General features: G+C 39.9%; 1 protein-coding gene across 1 annotated transcript in view; it reads left to right on the top strand.

The window, feature by feature from the left end:
• The first annotated feature begins 427 nt into the window (after positions 1–427).
• The window catches only part of LOC124862877 (potassium channel subfamily T member 2), a 98,593-nt gene continuing 78,774 nt past the window's right edge, over positions 428–20,246 (top strand). Inside the window, exons 1-4 of the mRNA XM_047357063.1 lie at positions 428–991; positions 16,790–16,869; positions 19,512–19,614; positions 19,873–19,935. Coding sequence (XP_047213019.1) covers positions 903–991; positions 16,790–16,869; positions 19,512–19,614; positions 19,873–19,935 — 335 coding nt within the window. The 5' untranslated portion in view covers positions 428–902. The remainder of the gene's footprint in view (positions 992–16,789; positions 16,870–19,511; positions 19,615–19,872; positions 19,936–20,246) is intronic.

The raw sequence follows: 20,246 nt of genomic DNA, 5'->3' as shown, positions 1-20,246 counted from the left end.
TCTGTTGGGATTACGTCTTTAAAATAAAAATGTTTATTTCCCACATCATCTGCTTCAGCTGGGTATCCTAATTATATTTAGTTTATGGATGAGAGAACAGACGCTCTCAGCTCAGTTGGCAAGCCTTGCAGAATCGTGTTAAATGTCTTCAAATAAATATACACCATTTAAGGTTTGCACTTAATTTGATGAGTTCTCTTGTATATTCTAACGGTTCTCTTCCAAACCTAATTATAGCTAACTGCATCTGTCCTAAAATGACTGTTTAGTCAGCACATGGAGTTGCAGTTGAAAAGGGCTGAGATTTACACGCCTCTGAGTGTGATTGACATTTCTGGGGGTCAAGGGTGAATGTGGGACAGATTGCTGAACAGTAATACTGCCAGAGTTCAGTGTGGATTCACTGCAGATCGTTCTTTAACTGCTTTCTTTTTATTTTGGTGCTGTAGTAAATCATGATTTTTTTTTTCGTTGTATCTGCAAACTCGCTCCTTTCAGTGCGCGTTTATCCTCAGTCCATGTGGCGCTTAGGCAGGGAGGATGCTGCTGTTGGGAGAGACAACCAGTTGCGCTCAGCCTGAGAGTGGAGCCTCATCCGCCTCCAAGCACCGAAAGATCAGCTTCCTCGACCTGTTGCCTCGTTTCGACTAGAAGTGCAGCTGCTTTTTTTTTTTTTTTTTTTTTTTTTGCAAAGGCTGGAGAGGAAGACGTGTTTTTTTTTCTCTTAAGGAGGGAAGCTGCAGACTGAGCCGTGAGACGGATCAATGTGTTCGTTTTTAATTTATGTTGTGAATAGTAGAAGGAAGAGGAGCGGAGTTTTTAAATCAGGGAGCCACCTCCTCGGCCCGGAGGCGCGGTCTGCGGTGGTATTTCTTCCCAGCTCCGTTTTTTTGAAGTGAACCATGGTCGAACTGGAAAAGGAAGTGCTCCCATTGCCACCCCGGTACCGGTTCCGAGACCTGTTGCTCGGGGACTGGCAGACCGATGACAGGTAAGATAGCTTGTATACTTGTAGCGTTTACGCACGGCGCGCCGCATCTGTTGCGCATCTATGAAACAGAAGAGCATCACATCACTTTGGGAGGAAAAAAGTAGCCTTACTGATCGGTTCTGCATTTAGCCCATTATGTCAAAGCTTAGTGCTTCAAGTGTATCAAGCAGCCACGCCGTCGACCTGCTGGACGTTGCAACAAGTTTCTCATGTCCTTATGTGCGCAAAAGCAAGTGTTACAAATTGTAACAGCAAACTACACTCCCCAAGGCAACATTCAAATAAATTAGTTTCGAAACCAAAATGATAGCAGGTGACCAGCATTTTAAAATGTGTATAAAATGCTTTATTGTTCAAATCTACCAACAAAGAAAAGCAGAATGAAAACAGTCAAGGAGCCATTCTTGCTTACTTGCATCCATCTTTCGGTGCCACATTTTCTGAGATCAACATTACATCTGCCACCTAGAAAGCCAACCTCAAATGGATGATGTGGATAACTGGCAATTAACCTTTAACTATACAGTCCAATTTGCAGGGCAGCCGATTTGACGTGCTGTATGAAATTCATTGCTTTAATAAGCTCATTTCATTATGCTGTCAACTGGAAAATTTAAGCCCCCTTCCCAAAGTCTATCTTGTTGCTAGGTGGAAATGAGGACCAGAGCAGTTGCTTGTGGACTTGAGTGGGTGTTTTAAAAATTGGATAATTGGCAGAATACAAAACAGGGGTAATGTCATAATGTCCATATGATAAAACAGAGAACTCATGTGTTCATCTAGGTACAACTAATGGATCCTGTTTTGTTTTTTTCAGTTTAATGACAACAATATCATGCTGTTTATATCCTTTCTGACCTGTGGGTCACTGGCTGCTCAGTAGAAGCCTGAACCCGTTTGCTTTTTTTGTCTGTGGCTCCTCTGGCCTTCTGTAATTTGTCAACTATTGCCCAAGGACTGATGTTCCAGTGATGCGTGACCTCACAGACCCGATTACAGGGGTTTTGTTGGCTTTGTTTTTGTCTAAGTCAGTGAGACAAGGAGGGATTCTGTGTCAGGACATGTACATCATCCCCCCTGAAACAGTGAAAAGAAAACAACACAGTTAATGTTGTCAGACTGGCAACTTTGGTTGGTGCTCAGTTCATATAGGAGGCTCAGAACCAATGGTGTGGGTTGATGAAAAAAATCTATAAGATGTATAGTATAGATCAATGGATGTCAAAGATCACATTTCTGAAAAGAAATTCCACCTCCTAGTGCCAGGGTTGTGTAATGTTATATGTAGTTACATTGGGATATGTTATGAATATGTTGAGTATTTGAACAATAATCAAATTGACAACATTTTTGATTGGTTTAATATATGCCAATAAAATAGTACTGTTGTTTAAAAAGAGCATATTTATTTTGAATACTTATATTAAAATATTATTCAAGATCAATTACAAATTATGCCTCTAAAGACAGCCACACTGACATGTCAAAGTATTTACCCCCTTAGAGATTTTGCTGTTTTTATCACACTTTATTACCTATATTACCTTTAGTACCTATACTTTAGTATCACACAAATTATCAAGCAAATTGTAATATCAGACATTGGAAGAAAAAAAAAACTATGAAATTCCTCCCGGCCCTATGTGAAAATTATCCTTTATCATGTATTACCTGTGATTGACCACATATGTTTGGTTTAATTTCACTAGCCACACCCAGGCCTGGTTACTACTTAACCACAATCAAGATATCATTTCATGAGAACCTCTCTGACACCATGAAGTAGGCTCAAAAAGCAATACAATGCACCCCAGCCAATTTGTCATAGATGTCTATCAGTCTGGGAAGGTTTTACAAAACAATTTCTAAGGGTTTCAGACTCCAATAAAGCCACAATGAGGACCACTATCCACAATTGAAGAAAACATGGAACACTGGTGAACGTAAACCCCCAGTCGGTTGTGGCAGATGGCCGCTTACACTGAGCCTGGTTCTGCTGGAGGTTTCTTCTTGTTAAAAGGGAGTTTTTCCTCTCCACTGTCACTACACGCATGCTCAATATGAGGGATTGCTGCACAGTCAATGCCAGTGACTGGCCACTGTCGCTACATTCTCATCCAGGAGGAGTGACTGCTACAAGTCACCGACTCGATGCAATCTGCTGGGTATCCATAAATAGAAAAACTTTTTAACCAATTTGAATAAATAACTGAATCTGACTCCACTGTTCGATGGTCAAGATTGTTTGGAATGTTTGTGCCTGACTTGAAATCTGTATGATTCGATTGAATTGACTCTGTGAAGTGCCTTGAGACGACATGCGTTGTGAGGTGGCGCTGTATAAAACTTAAAACTAAACGTTTTGAACGTTCCCAGGAGTGGCAAGCCTAACAAAATTACTTAAAGAGCATATCAACAACACATCCAGGAGTTCACAAAAGAGCCCAGAACGACATGCAAAGCACTACAGGCTTCACTTGCCTCAGTTAAAGTCAGTGTTGATTCAACAATAAGAAAGAGAATGTGCAAAAAGACATCCATGTGAGAGATCCAATGTGAACTCCCAAACAAAAATAACACAAAGGCCTTTCTCACATTTGCAAATAATACCTTAAAGACATTTGGAAAAAAAATATCTGTTAGCTGATATGAAGAAAGTAGGTGTGTGCAGTGTTGTATCTGACATAAAACTAGCAGCATTTCAAACAAAGAGTGTCATACTGACAGTGAGATATGAGTGGTGTTGTGATGGATGCCCCTTGAACCTAAAAGCTAAGACTATAAGGCCTCATCTGTGGCTCCAAAGCTGTGCAACAGTTTGACCCAAATCTTCATCTCAGTGATTTAACACCAAATGTGGGCGACACATTTGGACAAGCTTACTTGGCATTACTACAGTGCTCAAAAAAATAAAGGGAACACTTAATTCAATTCAGTTCAGTTTATTTATTTAGCGCCAATTCACAACACGTCATCTCAAGACACTTCACAAAAGTCAGGTACATACATTTCAATTAATCCTAATCATTGAACAGTGCAGTCAGATTCAGTTATTTATTCAAATTGGATAAAAAGTTTTTCTATCTAAGGAAACACAGCAGATTGCATCCAGTCAGTGACTTGCAGCATTCCCTCCTCCTGGATGAGCTTGTAGAGACAGTGGACAGTCACTGGCGTTGACTTTGCAGCAATCCCTCATACTGAGCATGCATGCAGCGACAGTGGAGAGGAAAAACTCCCTTTTAACAGGAAGAAACCTCCACCAGAACCAGGCTCAGTGTGAGCAGCCATCTGCCACGACCGACTGGGGGTTTGAGAGAACAGAGCAGAGACACAAAGAGAACAAAGAAGCACTGATCCAGGAGTACTTTCTATGGGAAGGAAAAGTAAATGTTAATGGATGTAGCTCCTTTATTCATTTCACCTAGAAAGAAAGAACAGATAAACTTTGAGCCAGTTTTCAAGGATAGAGTCTAAAAGAGAACACATATAATTAGTTACCGTAAAAGCTCAGTCAATTGCCATGTCTATGGGGAGCAAAAAGGGTTAAACACTGAAAGACAGTGCCAAGTGGATCATCTGTAGAAGGTGAGCATTAAGTTGTTGCCAGCAGAAGCTTGGACGATGCCCCTCTCCAGAAAGGTGTCACAGGTAGACACAGAGTCAGGCCAGTTGTACTATCTAGCAAGAGAAAAGAGAGAGAACATAAAGTTAAAAACTGAAATAACAGCAAATGATGCAAAATTGGAGAGTAGTGTGAGAATGTAACAAAGAGGTTGAAAGTGGTCATTATGTCTTCCAGCAACCTAAGCCTATAGCAGCAGAACTACAGGGATAGTTTCAGTTTATTTATTTACAAAGTGCTTAATTACAGCAATGTCATCTCAAGGCACCCCACAAAGGGTCCGGAATGGCGCGAGGCCGCCGGGGAGGCCAGACCAAACCACCGAGTGCCAGAGCCCGGCCACCCCAGAACGGGCCACGTGTAGGGGCACTAAGTAAAATAATAAACTGATGAAGTTTGTCCATCTAGAGCCCACTGATGGCCATTGTTATACTAGAAACCACAAGGATCGGGATACCTCTCTCTGTCAGACTGATTATAACCATTGGAAAAGAGAAGGGGCCATACAGGTAGCAGAAACTGAGGGTGTGTTTGCACCTCAACCATAACTGAGCTGGTTTAGGCTAAACCTGACTCCCCCTTACTCCATTCAGCAGGGAGGGAGGAAGGCAGAGGTAAAAAATAAGGAAGATGGCCTAAGCCACTCTAACTATAAGCTTTATCAAAAAGGAAAATTTTAAGCCTAACCTTAAAGTAGACAGGGTGTCTGCCTCACGGACTAAAACTGGGAGTTGGTTCCACAGAAGAGGAGCCTGATAACTAAAGGATCTGCCTGCCATTCTACTTCTAGAGGCTCTAGGAACCACCAGTAAACCTGCAGTCTGAGAACCAAGTATGATGTATGATGGAGCTAGATCATTAACGGCTTTATATGTGAGGAGGAGAATTTTAAATTCTATTCTGGATTTAACAGGGAGCCAATGAAGGGAAGATAAAATAGGAGAAATATGATCTGTCTTTTTAATTTTCATCAGAACTCTTGCTGCAGCATTTTGAATCAGCTGAAGGCTTTTAACTGCATTTTGTGGACACCAGCAGGCCACAAATGTGCATGTGTCTGCACAAACGGTTAGAAAACGACTCCATGACATTAGGTACCGAGATGAGATCCTCAGACCCCTTGTGAAACCATATGCTGGTGCAGTTGGCCCTGGGTTCCTCTAATGCAGGACATTGCTAGACCTCATGTGGCTGGAGTGTGTCAGCAGTTCCTGCAAGATGAAGACATTGAAGCTATGGACTGGCCCGCCCGTTCCCCGGACCTGAATCCGATTGAGTACATCTGGGACATCATGTCTCGCTCCATCCACCAACGTCACATTGCACCACACAGACTGTCCAGGAGTTGCCGGATGCTATAGTCCAGGTCTGGGAGGAGATCCCTCAGGAGAACATCTGAGAATGCCCAGGCGTTGTAGGGAGGTCATACAGGCACGTGGAGGCCACACACAATACTGAGCCTCATTTTGACTTGTTTTAAGGACATTACATCAAAGTTGGATCAGCCTGTAGTGTGTTTTTCCACTTTATGTTTGTGTGTGACTCCAAATCCAGGCCTCCATTGGTTCATAAGTTTGATTTCCATTGATGATGTTTGTGTGATTTTGTTGTCAGCACATTCAACTTTGTACAGAACAAAGTATTCAATGAGAATATTTCATTCATTCAGATCTAGGACGTGCTATCTGAGTGTTCGCTTTCTTTTTTTGAGCAGTGTATAACTATGTTTGTCCTATATCTGAAAAATTATTTGCATGTATGCTATGACGTGTAGAAATAGGTACAATCTTGTGGGAATTGTTGACTTTTTTCCACTTATTTGAACAAGCATTTCCTCCATCCTCTTCAAAGTTGTGTCTGTTAGTAACGGAGGTTCAACCAAATAGCTTAACTGAATATTTTGCTTTCATGTTTGATCTTAGAGAACATTGAATCATATTTTGTCAGCTTAATTTAAGGAAGATCTTGGTCATAGAGAGAAGTAAAAAATGTAAAATTTCCATCAAGGCCGAGAAAATTTGATCCCATGAGCAAAACCAGCTGATCCAGAAAACACAAAACACCCACTATAGCATATCCCATATGTAAGGGCATATGCCACAAACAGGGAAAGATGGTACAGATGTGACCTCCGTTAGAGCAAAACTGCAGTTTGCCAGCAGAAAAAGACCCTGGTTGTTGCTGTAAACAAGTATTTGGCAGAACTGAAGACATATTTTCAGCAGAAGATTCTTGTATCAGCCTTGGTTGTTTTCTGCCTCGGGGACTCGGTGGCTTACTGTCTCTGACTTCAGCTGTGAATTCTGCGTCACTGCAGCAATTTCTTTTACAAAATGGGAAGCCATCTGTTTGAAAAATAGAGCCGAACTGATTGCAGTACACTAACAAGTTTGTTAAATATATTAAAAAGAACCGTAAAAGCTGATAATATCACATTTAAATTTGGTTTAGCAGAACATGCTGCACATGCGAAAATATCTCTGACACCTCTTGCACCGCAAGGCATATTTTCTAAGTTGACGGTTGAGGTTCTCTAAAGCAAAAATCACAATGGACACACATGCCAAAACAAAAACAACCAATATGACAGTTTTTCTCCATAGTACCTTCTTTAATCTGTTGTTTTTGCTCAAAAAATTATTCATAATCCATTAAAAGTATATAAATGAGAATGTTTTGCTCTCAAATGTTGATATAATGATTTCTATATAATGCATTTCATTTTCTGCGTCCACTTTATATTTTAATGAGTCTGCAACAGGCATTGCACAGTTTCCTGGAAAGGTACTACTTTGGATTTCTGCAGACCTGTCACTCTTTTTGGTGAAATGTTTGCTTGTGTGGAGACATTTGCATGCACAGATGCTTTCATCCCCAAATATTCTCACAGTTGTGGCAATGGTGAGAGTGGTTAAGAAGAGGTGAGGTGTGTTGATGTCTGTGCCTGGGGAGTAATCGCAGCTATGAAATAGAATGATTAGAGGGAAATTGAGAGCTGTGATTGATAGTGACAGAAACTTAATTACAGCTGAATCACAGAGTTTATCTGGCCTGGTCCAGAAATCTAGGAGTAATACTTTTCATTTCTAGCTTCCTTCGTTTGCTGCTGGTGCTCAGATTGCTTTTATCCGGTAGAACCACATCCAACTGCAAACATCAGAATCTCAGCATGTTTACACAAAACTTATCTCCCTGACACACATGGCTGCACTGCTTCAGAAAAAGAAATCTTACATCACTGAGCACAGTAATACCTTTTCTGTTACCTTCAGCAGGCCCAGTGTGTTCCTCTCTCCTCTCTGTTTGCATCCCTCTGGGTGCGTGTGGGTGCGTGTGTGTGTCTCATGTGTCACCCTTATTTAACGTTCAGCTCTCCCTCTGTCTCTCTTTTCTGCATCTCGCCTCTGATTGAAGTGGCTCCAAATCTATGATTTTTTTTCTCCCCTCAAAACCACTCCTGAACCCCAGTGGGATATGATTTAGATTTTTAACAAGATTTCATTGCGGACTTTTGGAGAATAAATTTCATTTAATGATTAATTTCACACCGGGGGATCTCTTATTCTTTTCAAGGGGAAATTTCCTCACACATTGCATAAACCTCTTTTTTCATCTCTGCCGTTTCTTTGATGCAATAACAACTTGACAAAGACATAAAAAATAATAAATTTTATAAATTTCAAATTTTATATTTTTAACAAATTAGAAAATGCAAATACAGCTGCATCCCAGTAAATTAGAATATCATTAAAGTTAATTAAATTCAAAATTGAAACTCCTATATTTTATTATGTCTACATCTACAATAGGACTCCATTGTGGAGCAGTTGTTAGCACTGTTGCCTTGCAGCAAGAAGGTCCTGGGTTTAAATCCCGGCATGGGGTCTTTCTGCAGAAAGGTTACATGTTCTCTCTGTGAATTTGTGGGTTCTCCGGCTTCCTCCCTTGAGACTACAAACATGGCTGTTAGGTTAATTGGTCACTCCACATTGTCCTTAGGAGTAATTGTGTGTGTGGGTGCATGGTCGATTGTTCTTTGTGTGTATGTGTTGCCCTGTGATGTGCCAATGAAGTGTTCAGGGTGAATTCTGAGTCTCACCCAACGACCACTGGAGATAGACACCAGCCCCCCAAACACCTTGTAAGGATAGCTGGGTATAGATAATGAATGGCTATATCTAATTTGTCTGTAAAAAATCTTTTTTTTTTTTGTCTTATGTAAATTTTCCAATCAATCTGAGTTTCACTTTTTGAACTGAATACATTTTCAAAAGTAGTGTAATTTATTGAGCTGCACCTATGATATTGTGTTGTGTGTGTGCTTCTGCAGACAAAAACAAAGGTAAAAAGAGTTTGGTTTCAGCAATTCCTTTTTTTAACATTCTGTATTTTTGCTTTGTAAGTGATCGGCATCCTAATACTCATCCATCTGTTGGAGAAATTTCCAGGAAGAGAAAACTGGGAACATTCTGGTGCCTGTTCTGTTCAGACCAACATTTATATTTTCTGCCAGTGAGTCAGAGGCTTCTGTTTGGAGGAAATGCCAGATGACTAAACAATTAAGTACAAATCTTCTGCAGGCTGTTAAGGATTTTGCCAGTCAAACAAACTGCCTGGTTTTTACCTAAATCATTTTTGATCGTCCTGAAATGGCTATATTATTCATGTTGGGTTCTGCCAAACTGGTAACAGAAAATGCCTTATTTTACCAAAACTCAGTTGTTTCCTGCCCTTGATAAATAGCCCTTGGAAATAGCTAAACATTTTCTCAGGGAAAATCAAAACATGGCAGTTTGTAAACATGACACCTATCTAAGCACCACTTGTATGACAAATTTTTTAATTAGTTGACAGAAATCCAAAAAAATCTCCACAGCTCCACATTAAACAGGCTCAGTCGAAGCGTTCTAGGATTACCATACAAATTACAGGCTATTACAGGCTCCCTAAAACAACTTCTTACTCAATTTCTCTTCCACATCTTCACACAGTAGCCTTCTCAATCTGCGCTGCACCATCATTGTGTTCTTCCCTCTTAATTCTTTAAATCAGGTCTTAATCTAGTGAAACCCGTGTAGAACTCAATAACACCAATATTCATATCTGTTAGGGTATTAGTGTATGAGCGAGTCTTTCACAAGTGATTAATATTCCGTTCACATAGGACCTCAAAATTCTGTGAGCTATCTCTGTCCAGAAATGTGGGCCTAAAATTGTCCTGGACATCATTTTACACTGTGGTCAGCCATATAGCACATTAATTTAATTATTAAAAGCAACAGTTATTTGATTTTAAATGTAAGAGAAAATGTAAATAAAGGGGAGACATACTCTGTAGCCTTCCTAATACAGGCATTGTGTTAACTCACAAAAAGATGCTTTTTTTAGGGTTTTAATTATCTACCAAAACCAAAACATTAACGTTTTGAATGGATTCCATAACTGTTGTTGGGAAAAAAATGAATCTATTAGACAGTTTTGACCTAACAAATCCCAAAACCCAGAAAATATTAAAATCTTTTGATAAAAATGTCAATGTGAAGATAGACAGCAGTTTTAGTTATAATGAAACAATATGCAGATTTTAACAAATGAAAATAGGTATAATTGCTACTGTCCAAACATCTTGAGTCATTATATGTACTGTTCAGTCCATAATAAGTATTCACACCCTTGGCCGAGGTTTAAAAATATTTTAACTTAACCTAGAAGCTTCTTTCTGATAGGAAAAAGAGCCTGCAATACCACAAAAGGAGTCTCAAATTTGAAAAATATAAATTATTTATCCACCCGTCCATCCATCCATTGTCTATGTCCGCTTATCCTTGAGGGGTTGGTGGTGCCTATCTCTAGCGGTGATTGGGCGAGAGGTGGGGTCCTTGTGGACAGGTTGCCAGTCCACATAGAGACACAGAGAACAAACAACCATGCAAGCATGGTCTTCCATCTTACAGAAACATTCTGTGTTTGGCATAATTTAAAATGTTATAAAACTATAAGGCCAAAATCTTCCAACGCGAGGCAGGCAGTTGCTGTGGCATAGTGTGGTAAGGAATCACAAACACACTTGATTACATTTCCCCTTTTCCACCAAACTACTGGATGCTAGCCTCATACACCAAAAGAACTGTCTTTCAAATTCAAACCAGCTCAATGACATAAGAGACAGAGAAATAGAGAGTTCTCTCATGTTTCACTCATTTTGCATCGGGCGTGATTCTCAAAGGGATTATTTGAAGCCCGATATTAAAAAAGACTCATATCTCCCATTGAACTAATCACTTCTTTAATGCCTGTGCACAAATGAAGCTAATGTAGTCTCTGTAGATGGAAAGATAGGGTTTCATTGAAGCACGTTTAATAAGCTATATATGATTTCTTGATTACAGCAAGCAAAGCAGGGGTTGATAGTGGATGGAGCATGTTCAGTGGCCACTAAAGGTTTTCCTCTTTTTGAGGGAAGTTTATCAGATGGCTCGGTAAAAAGGCCACTGTATGTTTCTGTTTATTTCTAATAAAATGTAGGATTAAATGCAAATTTGCCTGTAAACAATGATGGCTTGTGGATTACACTAACATTTTTCTTGGTTCTCCACTAGTAAACAAACAGAATAACAGACTCTTTAAATGCCCCAGCCATGATTATGCTATTATGAAGATACTTGTTGCATTGGAGTGTTAAAATCGATTCTATGATAGCCGCGAGGACTATTAAAACAATGCTCTTCATTTCGTTTGACTCCCCTGTTAACATGAATCCCTGCATTGTAAGTCATAAAAGAAAAAACTGTGCCTCGAAAATGGATTTTTCTCATGCAGGGATATGTACACGCAGTCTCATTCTTTTCCACCTGCTGTCTATGCTCTTTTATGTGGGTGATGGTTGTGTATCTGGGTCAGGGACAAGCTGTTCTCCTGCCCTTTGCTTGGTTGAAGCACAGTGCACCTCGTCTCTCTTTAGATGTTAGAGCCGGGTCATGTAATTCATTTGCCTCATTTAGTGTAATTGAACTCATTTGCCCTTGTTTAAGGTCTGTTTTATTGTGATCAAGACTTTTCCACTAAAGGATCTATCTAAGACGTGTTTTATTTATTTTATCACTAACATTTATTTGTGATAAAAAGCATATATGTGTTTCTAGCTGAACTTGTATGTGACTGTATAAAAATCTGCTTTCCAGGATTATCAAGAGAGCATATATAAACTCATGTAAACAGAGAGATAAACCCATCTTTAGCTTATAGGCTAAATGAGCTGCACTTAAAACTAAAGAAAGAAGTTCCCACTAATGAACAACTGATATAAGTTGTAATTAGGGCTCATGGAAACCCTTTCATTTAGGGGTTCCAGTCTTCGAGCAGTCATTGCCTGCAAAAGCATTTTTGACACAGAAATACTGGAAGTAAAAATTTTATTTATGGTTATGTAAATTTATCCAATTACTTTTAAACACCTAGAAAAGACAGAGCTAATAATGGAAGATTTTTCTTTTCTTAGCACTTTCTTCTTTTACGGAATAAATAGCAACAATTTAAAGCTGATGATCTGTACTTTAGGGTTATTTTTGTCATATAATTGTAAATTATGAAAAAAAACCTAGCATCATTAAATAAGTAGTAACTTTTGCTTCTACCAGGGGAAATTGTTTCCTCGGTTTTGTTGATAAAATTTTACCAGATTGTTTTATCAGTGGAATGAGAGACATGTTGATGAAGTCATCCAGATTAACAATGGCTTCCTTTTATACGAGGGGAACATGATGTGCTAATGAGAAGTGAGATACTGGAAGAAAAACATTCCCAGAGGAGAGTAGCCAACTGATCTTCAGCTGAATTATTGGAGTGCTACATTGTAGACAGAGCAGAAGAACATAATGTAGGAATACTTCAAAGCAAAAAAAGAAAAAATCAACTAAGAAAGAAATGGCTTGAAATCAGTGTTTCCGCGTGTGCTAATAAAATCTTGTTACCGCTGTACACTCACCATGTACTACCTGTGGAAAAAGAGAGAGCGAGGAAAGGTCAAGGGTGTACATCATTATCCCATCATCTGAGAATGCATTCCAGGCATCAATGAGTTTTAACACAAAAGCAGCTGACCTGCAATAAAGAAATACATGATCCTGGCTTTCAGGCTGTTGCACAGAGATGGTTTTCTATATTTCTTTAGTTTGAACACATAACATCAAAGCGACAACAAAGTTAGGCAAAGACATGTTTAAGGTATAATCCTTTCTGTGGCCTTGGGTCTGCTTTACGTTTTGGTATGTCTTTCACAAGCAATAGCAGAATGGAGCCACGGACGGACTGAGGGACGGATGGATAGGTGGATTAAAAAATTAATATTTTTGTCTTAACAAGCTGAAAACTTGGTCCTCCACAACACAAACTAATCAAGAAAAGCTTAGCTGATTCAGCACTGAAAGCCTGATGTGCCGCATGTGATTTAAACTTTAAATTAAAGTGTTATGATCCTTCGATCCTAATTTGCTAGTCTTTGTAAGGCACTGGAAAAATTACTATACACCTTAACCCAAAAGATGGATTTCACAGGGGTGACAAAACAGAAACAGCATGCTTCATGTTAGAAAACAAAGACTGGTGATATTCACAGATCTGAGCTTGCTAATGTGCCATGCCAAGATTATCAGTGGAAATAAGTTTATATTTAAGATTTGTTTTATGTCTCCCACACCCAATCTGTTATGGAGACTTTTTTTCACAGCCTGATAGCTTTCACTTTAAGCAGGCAGCTATCAGTTTGATTCCACTTGTAAATTTAGACAATCTTATTCAGCCATTAAATAGTAAAAAATCTTAATAAGAAACAATGTTTCTTACTGTTACTTCATTTCTCTTTTATTCACACAGCCTCTACTTTTAAATTTAATGTGGAGCCAGTACAATGCTGCTGTGTCCATGCATAGATTTAGGCTTCTGTAGTTTTGTTCACTGTGTCATTAGTTGGCCAACTGCTGTGTCATTATAGAGTGAAGGCATGGGTGGAAAAAGCAGGAGAACAAGGCTCAGCAATCTCTCTGCCTTTCTACGATCCTCCTCCGCATGTCTCCTTCGGTCCATCTATCCGTTTAGCTGCATCTGCTTATTTTTGTCCATTTTTCCAGTCTCCCATCTTTACAGTTGTGCATGCTAAGACAGATTTACTCCCCATTATAAAATAATGTGCAGTCATCTTGCTTCCTGCAGTTCAAACAACACACTTTCTTTGTTAAAACTAAGCTAAAGGTAAAGCTAGATATTTTATTAGATTCGCTAAATGTACATTTTGAAGAGTTTGCTGAGACAAGAAAACTTTTGAAACTGTTATTACTTGGTCCATTGATGTATGTAATTCTCAAAGAACGTTTTCTTAAAGAATCCTGTCATTATTAGCTTTTCTGTGCTTTTGGGTTATCTGTAGGTGGACAGTGAAGGGGTAGTAGTCAGAAACCCCACTGTAATGTGCTTTTTAGAAAATCTTACCAGTTTTTATTATGTTCTTTCCTTAATTAAAAACCCCACTTAGCAACGTGGCAACTTACTGTGCTTAATAGTGCTTTGCAACAGTTTTCAGACCCCTTGAACATTTTCACACGATAATCTAAGAAGCAGCAGAGAGGCTCATGGTAACTCTGGAGGACCCTCAGAGATCCACAGCTTAGGTGGGAGAATCTCTCAACAGGATAACTAGTCAGGCATTCCACAAAAATGAAGCCATTCCAAAGTGATACATGGTGGTGGCAACATCAAGCTGTGGGGATGATGGTCAGAGTTGATGGGAAAATGGATTGAGCTAAACAGTTATTATAGAAAAAAAAAACTGTTAGAGGATGCAAAACACTTGAGACTGGGACGGCGGTTCGTCTTTCACAGGGCAACGAACCTAAACATACAACCAGAGCTACAAGGAATGGTTTAGATCAAAACATATTCATATGTTAGAATGGCCTAGTCAAAGTCCTGATCTAAATCCAACGTAGAAACTGTGGCAAGAATTTAAAACTGCTGTTACATATGCTTTCCATCCAATCTGACTGAGCTTGAGCCCTTTTGTAAAGAATAATGGGCAAGAAATGGGAGACTAGTTGTGCAAAGCAGGCAGAGGAATAATGTGATTTTTCAGGAAAGGTAGCCCTACAAAGGGCCACAAATATAAAAAGTTTAAAAGCTATAATTTTTCTTACATTTCACAAATTATGCCTTACTTCGTTAGTCCAGGACATAAAATCCTAATAAATACATTGAAGGTTGTAGCTACCATAAAAAAAATGAAAAGTTCAAGAGCCATAACTTCTGCAAAGCATTGTATGTTGTTTTTACTTTTAGTCCTCAGCTTCCAATTAAAAACACACAACAAAACGACCTCCAAAATTTCTTAAAGTTTGAGCATGCTTTGAGAAAGGAAAAAAAATCTATTTATATGTGTGTGTACATCTGAATTTACTCACAGAAGTCACCTAAAATGCCCCGGGGAAAAATAAAAACGGTAAAAAAAAAACTGGAGATATTAAACATCATAAATAAAACAGTGTCACCATGAGATGAACAAATGCTGTTTCTGATGGATGCTGCTGTTAAAAAACACATTACCTTGGAAGAAAGAAATCATAAAAGCATATGCAGTTTTTTTATGAGAACACTAAACAAGAATCCGATGCTTTTCAGAAGAAATGTAGCACAGTAACAAAGTGCAGCTGTGGGAGGATACCGTATTATATTGGAAGTACATACATACCAATATAATACAAGTAGAAGTTGATTGCTTGAAAGGCTGCATTTTTAAGAGTCTTTAGTAATTTGAAATGTACCACAAAGAAAACTAAATTGGATTATCCAAAGGGGATTGGAAGGTGTGCAAACAGTTACAATGCTAAAATGGGTTGTAGTCCAGAGTGGTGCGGAATGTCAAAACTTTGTCACAGTAACCTATTTTATGTCTGCAGTCTGTTCTGAAATGAATTAAACTCCATTTATGGAACTATGCAGATTTGCAAAAGGGCTCAAGCTCTTTTTTTTTTTTTTATTCTAGTCATGTGTGCAAAAGTATTGCTGTCACCAATCTGCTCGGAGAGAAGGGGGACTTCGGCAAGATGCAGTGGGGCCATCAACTCTGATGGCTGAACACAATTCATGGGAACATGTTTGCTCACATCTGCTCCTGTGAGACAGAGGGAGATGAACAAAAAAATACGTTCCCATAGAAACAAAGGAAAGTTACCTCTCTCCCAAATCTTCCCTGAGAAGTATGCTGGTTTGCATTTGTTCAGCGTGTCTTGGACCATGTGGACCGGTGATAAAGCGTCTCTCTGGAACACTGAGAGGACCCCCCACCGACACTGCTGCCTCTTCCTGCATTCAGGAGAACAGACGCCAGTTGTTCTGTTTCTCTTTAATCTGCCTATGTTGTACAAGGAGACCACCAGCGTGTCGGGCTAGACTTATTTTTACATTCAACCTGAGTCATCCACTGTTCTTTTCACTGAATCAAAGCAGAGCTGCGGAGAATTTCCCCCCTGAGGTGGTCAGACAGGAAATGCAGTCACATACTGCCTGTCTGATAATCTGTTTCTTTGCTATTTCCACCACAAGAGAATCCACAGCAGCTGGGCATATAATTGGTCTGATATTACAAATACCCAGGTAGCAGGTGTGGGCTTTTGGGCATCTACATGCATATGTGTGCGTGAGTGTGTCCCTCCTAACAGGAGGGTGCCGGACAGGGGAGGCAGAAAGAGCAGTAATTATGGCCTCCCATGTTCAGCAGAAACATCAGAGGGAAGTAATTTGTTGCTCTATATTTAATCAGTGGAGATAACGAGACCGAGTGCGGCTGTCTGGGCCGATGGGCAGGCGGACGAGCAGGAACGCCATTTCCTCCCAAACCCATTAGTCTTTAATGTAGCCAGCCGCACTGTCATTGTTTCATACCTTTCTGTTTAAATAATCATTATCTTGTTTTCCATCTCCAATTTGCTCAAGTGTACGCTTTCTTTTCCTCACCTTTGTTCTTTTACTGTTTACCTACCAGCCCTGCCTTCTCTCCGCTCCTGTTTTTTGACACAATAAAAGAAGTGTTTTCTCCCCTCAGCAACCCAAAGCACCTCCTTGTTTACTCTTTTGCTCATTACCCTCGCCTCTCTTATTGACTGCCCGTCTTTCCATCCCGCTCTTAGGGTGCAGGTGGAGTTCTATGTGAACGAGAACACTTTCAAGGAGCGCCTTAAGCTCTTCTTCATCAAAAACCAAAGATCCAGTAAGTCCTCAAGTTTTGGAGCTCCCCTTCAGCTGTCTGGAAACTAGATGTGAATTTTTCTGTTTGCTGTCTTTGTTTCCACTCAATTCGCTCCCTCCTTTGGCTGAAAAAAAGTTTCATTCTAGTGTACCAAGCTATGCAAATCTTGCTCTACATTTCATCATCTGTTTCCTCAACTTTCTTCTCTTTGAAATTGTGTCATCTGTCTGTGTAGTTGTTAAAATGAAATATGTTTCATTCAGATTTTTTAACGTTTTCCTGTTCGCCATTTACAGAGCAGTCCACACTTATTGGCACCCCTAGTAAAAGTTAAAAGCTTTAAAATAGATTCATCTTTTATTGCAGCTACATATCTTCACACTAAGAAAAATCCAACTTTTAATTTGAACATATATCATGTATGTCCTACTTTGTACTACCCCCTTTTACTGATACGACAGCACAGTCTCCTGCAATAACATTTTAACACCAAATTTCCTTTAGATTCTGGTGTCTCAAAGAGTTAAAGATGCCATGGACTCTAACAAGGTTCCCGAGGCTCTTGGAGGAGAAATTGACACCCAGCATCACAGATCCTCCACCATACTTAACAGTGGGCAGATGCGCATTTACACATACAGGGGTTGGACAATGAATCTGAAACACCTGTCATTTTAGTGTGGGAGGTTTCATGGCTAAATTGGACCAGCCTGGTAGCCAGTCTTCATTGATTGCACATTGCACCAGTAAGAGCAGAGTGTGAAGGTTCAATTAGCAGGGTAAGAGCACAGTTTTGCTCAAAATATTGAAATGCACACAACATTATGGGTGACATACCAGAGTTCAAAAGAGGACAAATTGATGGAGCGCGTCTTGCTGGTGCATCTGTGACCAAGACAGCAAGTCTTTGTGATGTATCAAGAGCCACGGTATCCAGGGTAATGTCAGCATACCACCAAGAAGGACGAACCACATCCAACAGGATTAACTGTGGACGCAAGAGGAAGCTGTCTGAAAGGGATGTTCGGGTGCTAACCCAGATTGTATCCAAAAAACATAAAACCACGGCTGCCCAAATCACGGCAGAATTAAAAATGCACCTCAACTCTCCTGTTTCCACCAGAACTGTCCGTCAGGAGCTCCACAGGGTCAATATACACGGCCGGGCTGCTATAGCCAAACCTTTGGTCACTCATGCCAATGCCAAACGTCAGTTTCAATGGTGCAAGGAGCGCAAATCTTGGGTTGTGGACAATGTGAAACATGTATTGTTCTCTGATGAGTCCACCTTTACTGTTTTCCCCACATCCGGGAGAGTTACGGTGTGGAGAAGCCCCAAAGAAGCGTACCACCCAGACTGTTGCATACCCAGAGTGAAGCATGGGGGTGGATCAGGGATGGTTTGGGATGCCATATCATGGTATTCCTTTGGCCCAATACTTGTGCTAGATGGGCCGTCACTGCCAAGGACTACCGAACCATTCTTGAGGACCATGTGTATCCAATGGTTCAAACATTGTATCCTGAAGGCGGTGCCATGTATCAGGATGACAATGCACCAATACACACAGCAAGACTGGTGAAAGATTGGTTTGATGAACATGAAAGTGAAGTTGAACATCTCCCATGGCCTGCACAGTCCCCAGATCTAAATATTATTGAGCCACTTTGGGGTGTTTTGGAGGAGCGAATAAGGAAACGTTTTCCTCCACCAGTATCACGTAGTGACCTGGCCACTATCCTGCAAGAATAATGACTTAAAATCCCTCTGACCACTGTGCAGGACTTGTATATGTCATTCCCAAGACGAATTGACGTTGTATTGGCTGCAAAAGGAGGCCCTACACCATACTAATAAATTATTGTGGTCTAAAACCAGGTATTTCAGTTTCATTGTCCAACCCCTGTATATTTCCTTTGGTTTACACACAACTCACCTGGTGTGTTATTTGCCATAAACATGCAATCGCATTTGCATCAACCAACCCACAATTTCAGTCCCAGTAGTGATAGTAGGAGAGAAAAGGCTTCTCCCTGGCATGCCTTTCATGTTAGGGGCACTTGGTAACCCCAAGATTCGACCTCTGTTACCATCCTCCTCACTGTGCATTAAGGCAAGATGAAGCTGGATCCTTGTCCAACTTTATTTGGCACGCCTCCAGTGATGTTTAACTTTTTAATCATGTATTTGACTGTAGATGTGGGCAACTTTAGACAAGCAGATATATTCTTGTGGCCCATTCCCTGATTTATTTATAACACACCTCCGACTTACATGAATAGTATGTACACTTGACTTTCACATTTTAAAGAGTGGCTAAGAGAAACGGGCCTCATTGTCATGTCATATATTAGTTCAAGTTCTTCGACACAGAAAAAGTAAAAGTAAAACATGAAATAGAAAAACTCTCGTTGCATTGTATTTCACAAGCAGCGCCTGTAATTTGAGATTTTATTAAAAACAAGTAATTACTAATTAGTATTTTAATTAATAAACAGATTTACATATCAAAAGGTTTGATTCTTCTACAAGTTATTTTAAGGGTTTTGACACATCTTTACCAGGAGTGCCAATATGAACAGACATTGTGTAAACAATAGCTAAGTCAGATTTTTTTTCTGTTTAAATTAATAAGCTTGTTTAATTTCAATTTGCATTGCAGGTCTGCGAGTGCGAATGTTTAATTTTTCTCTAAAAGTGCTGAGCTGCCTCCTCTACATTGTCAGAGTCCTGCTAGACAACCCACAAGAGGACAGACAGGACTGGTGAGAGAAACGGCAATAACACGGGTATTAATTGGTGAAACTCTGTGACTCTAAGGACCTGATAAGAGTCACAAGAGCACCAGGTCAATAAATGAGATGACAGTGTGTGTGAAGCATCCTGCTGAAAGGACTCCATGTGAGATTTTCACAGGAGAAAAATGGGATGTAGAGGAATATCTGCTTAAAATTTTTGGGTGGTCTAGTTTTAGTGAATGTGGCAGAAAAACAGATTTTTATTGGTTGTTTTGCCCCTTGCAGCGGCAGCGGAGTTAACTGCACCAAACATAACACATCATCCCGTCCCTGGAGTGAGTTTGACTGGTAAGCATACAAACTGCGGCTCTAATAAGGAGTGATGGCCTCTGCCTGTAGACAATGAGAATGAAACCACACATCCAGGAGGACCAACATCTACGGCCCCCAGCTCCCCGGACGGAAATGCTGTATAACACAATCAATGAAGCTTCACTTAACTGGTGCAATCTGCAGTATTGATATTAAGCAGCACAGGACTTCATTCATTTATCACAATCCAGCTGTATTGAATACCTGTCAACATAATATGTATGTAGTGCCTGTGCTGCCTAATCAACAGCGATCTAGTGGAGATAAAGTATGTAATATAGTGGAAC

The sequence above is a fragment of the Girardinichthys multiradiatus genome, chromosome X (assembly GCF_021462225.1).
Source record: "Girardinichthys multiradiatus isolate DD_20200921_A chromosome X, DD_fGirMul_XY1, whole genome shotgun sequence".
Classification (NCBI taxonomy): domain Eukaryota; kingdom Metazoa; phylum Chordata; class Actinopteri; order Cyprinodontiformes; family Goodeidae; genus Girardinichthys; species Girardinichthys multiradiatus.
Note: the sequence above shows the minus strand (reverse complement) of the source record. Positions and strands in the feature narration are given on the sequence as shown.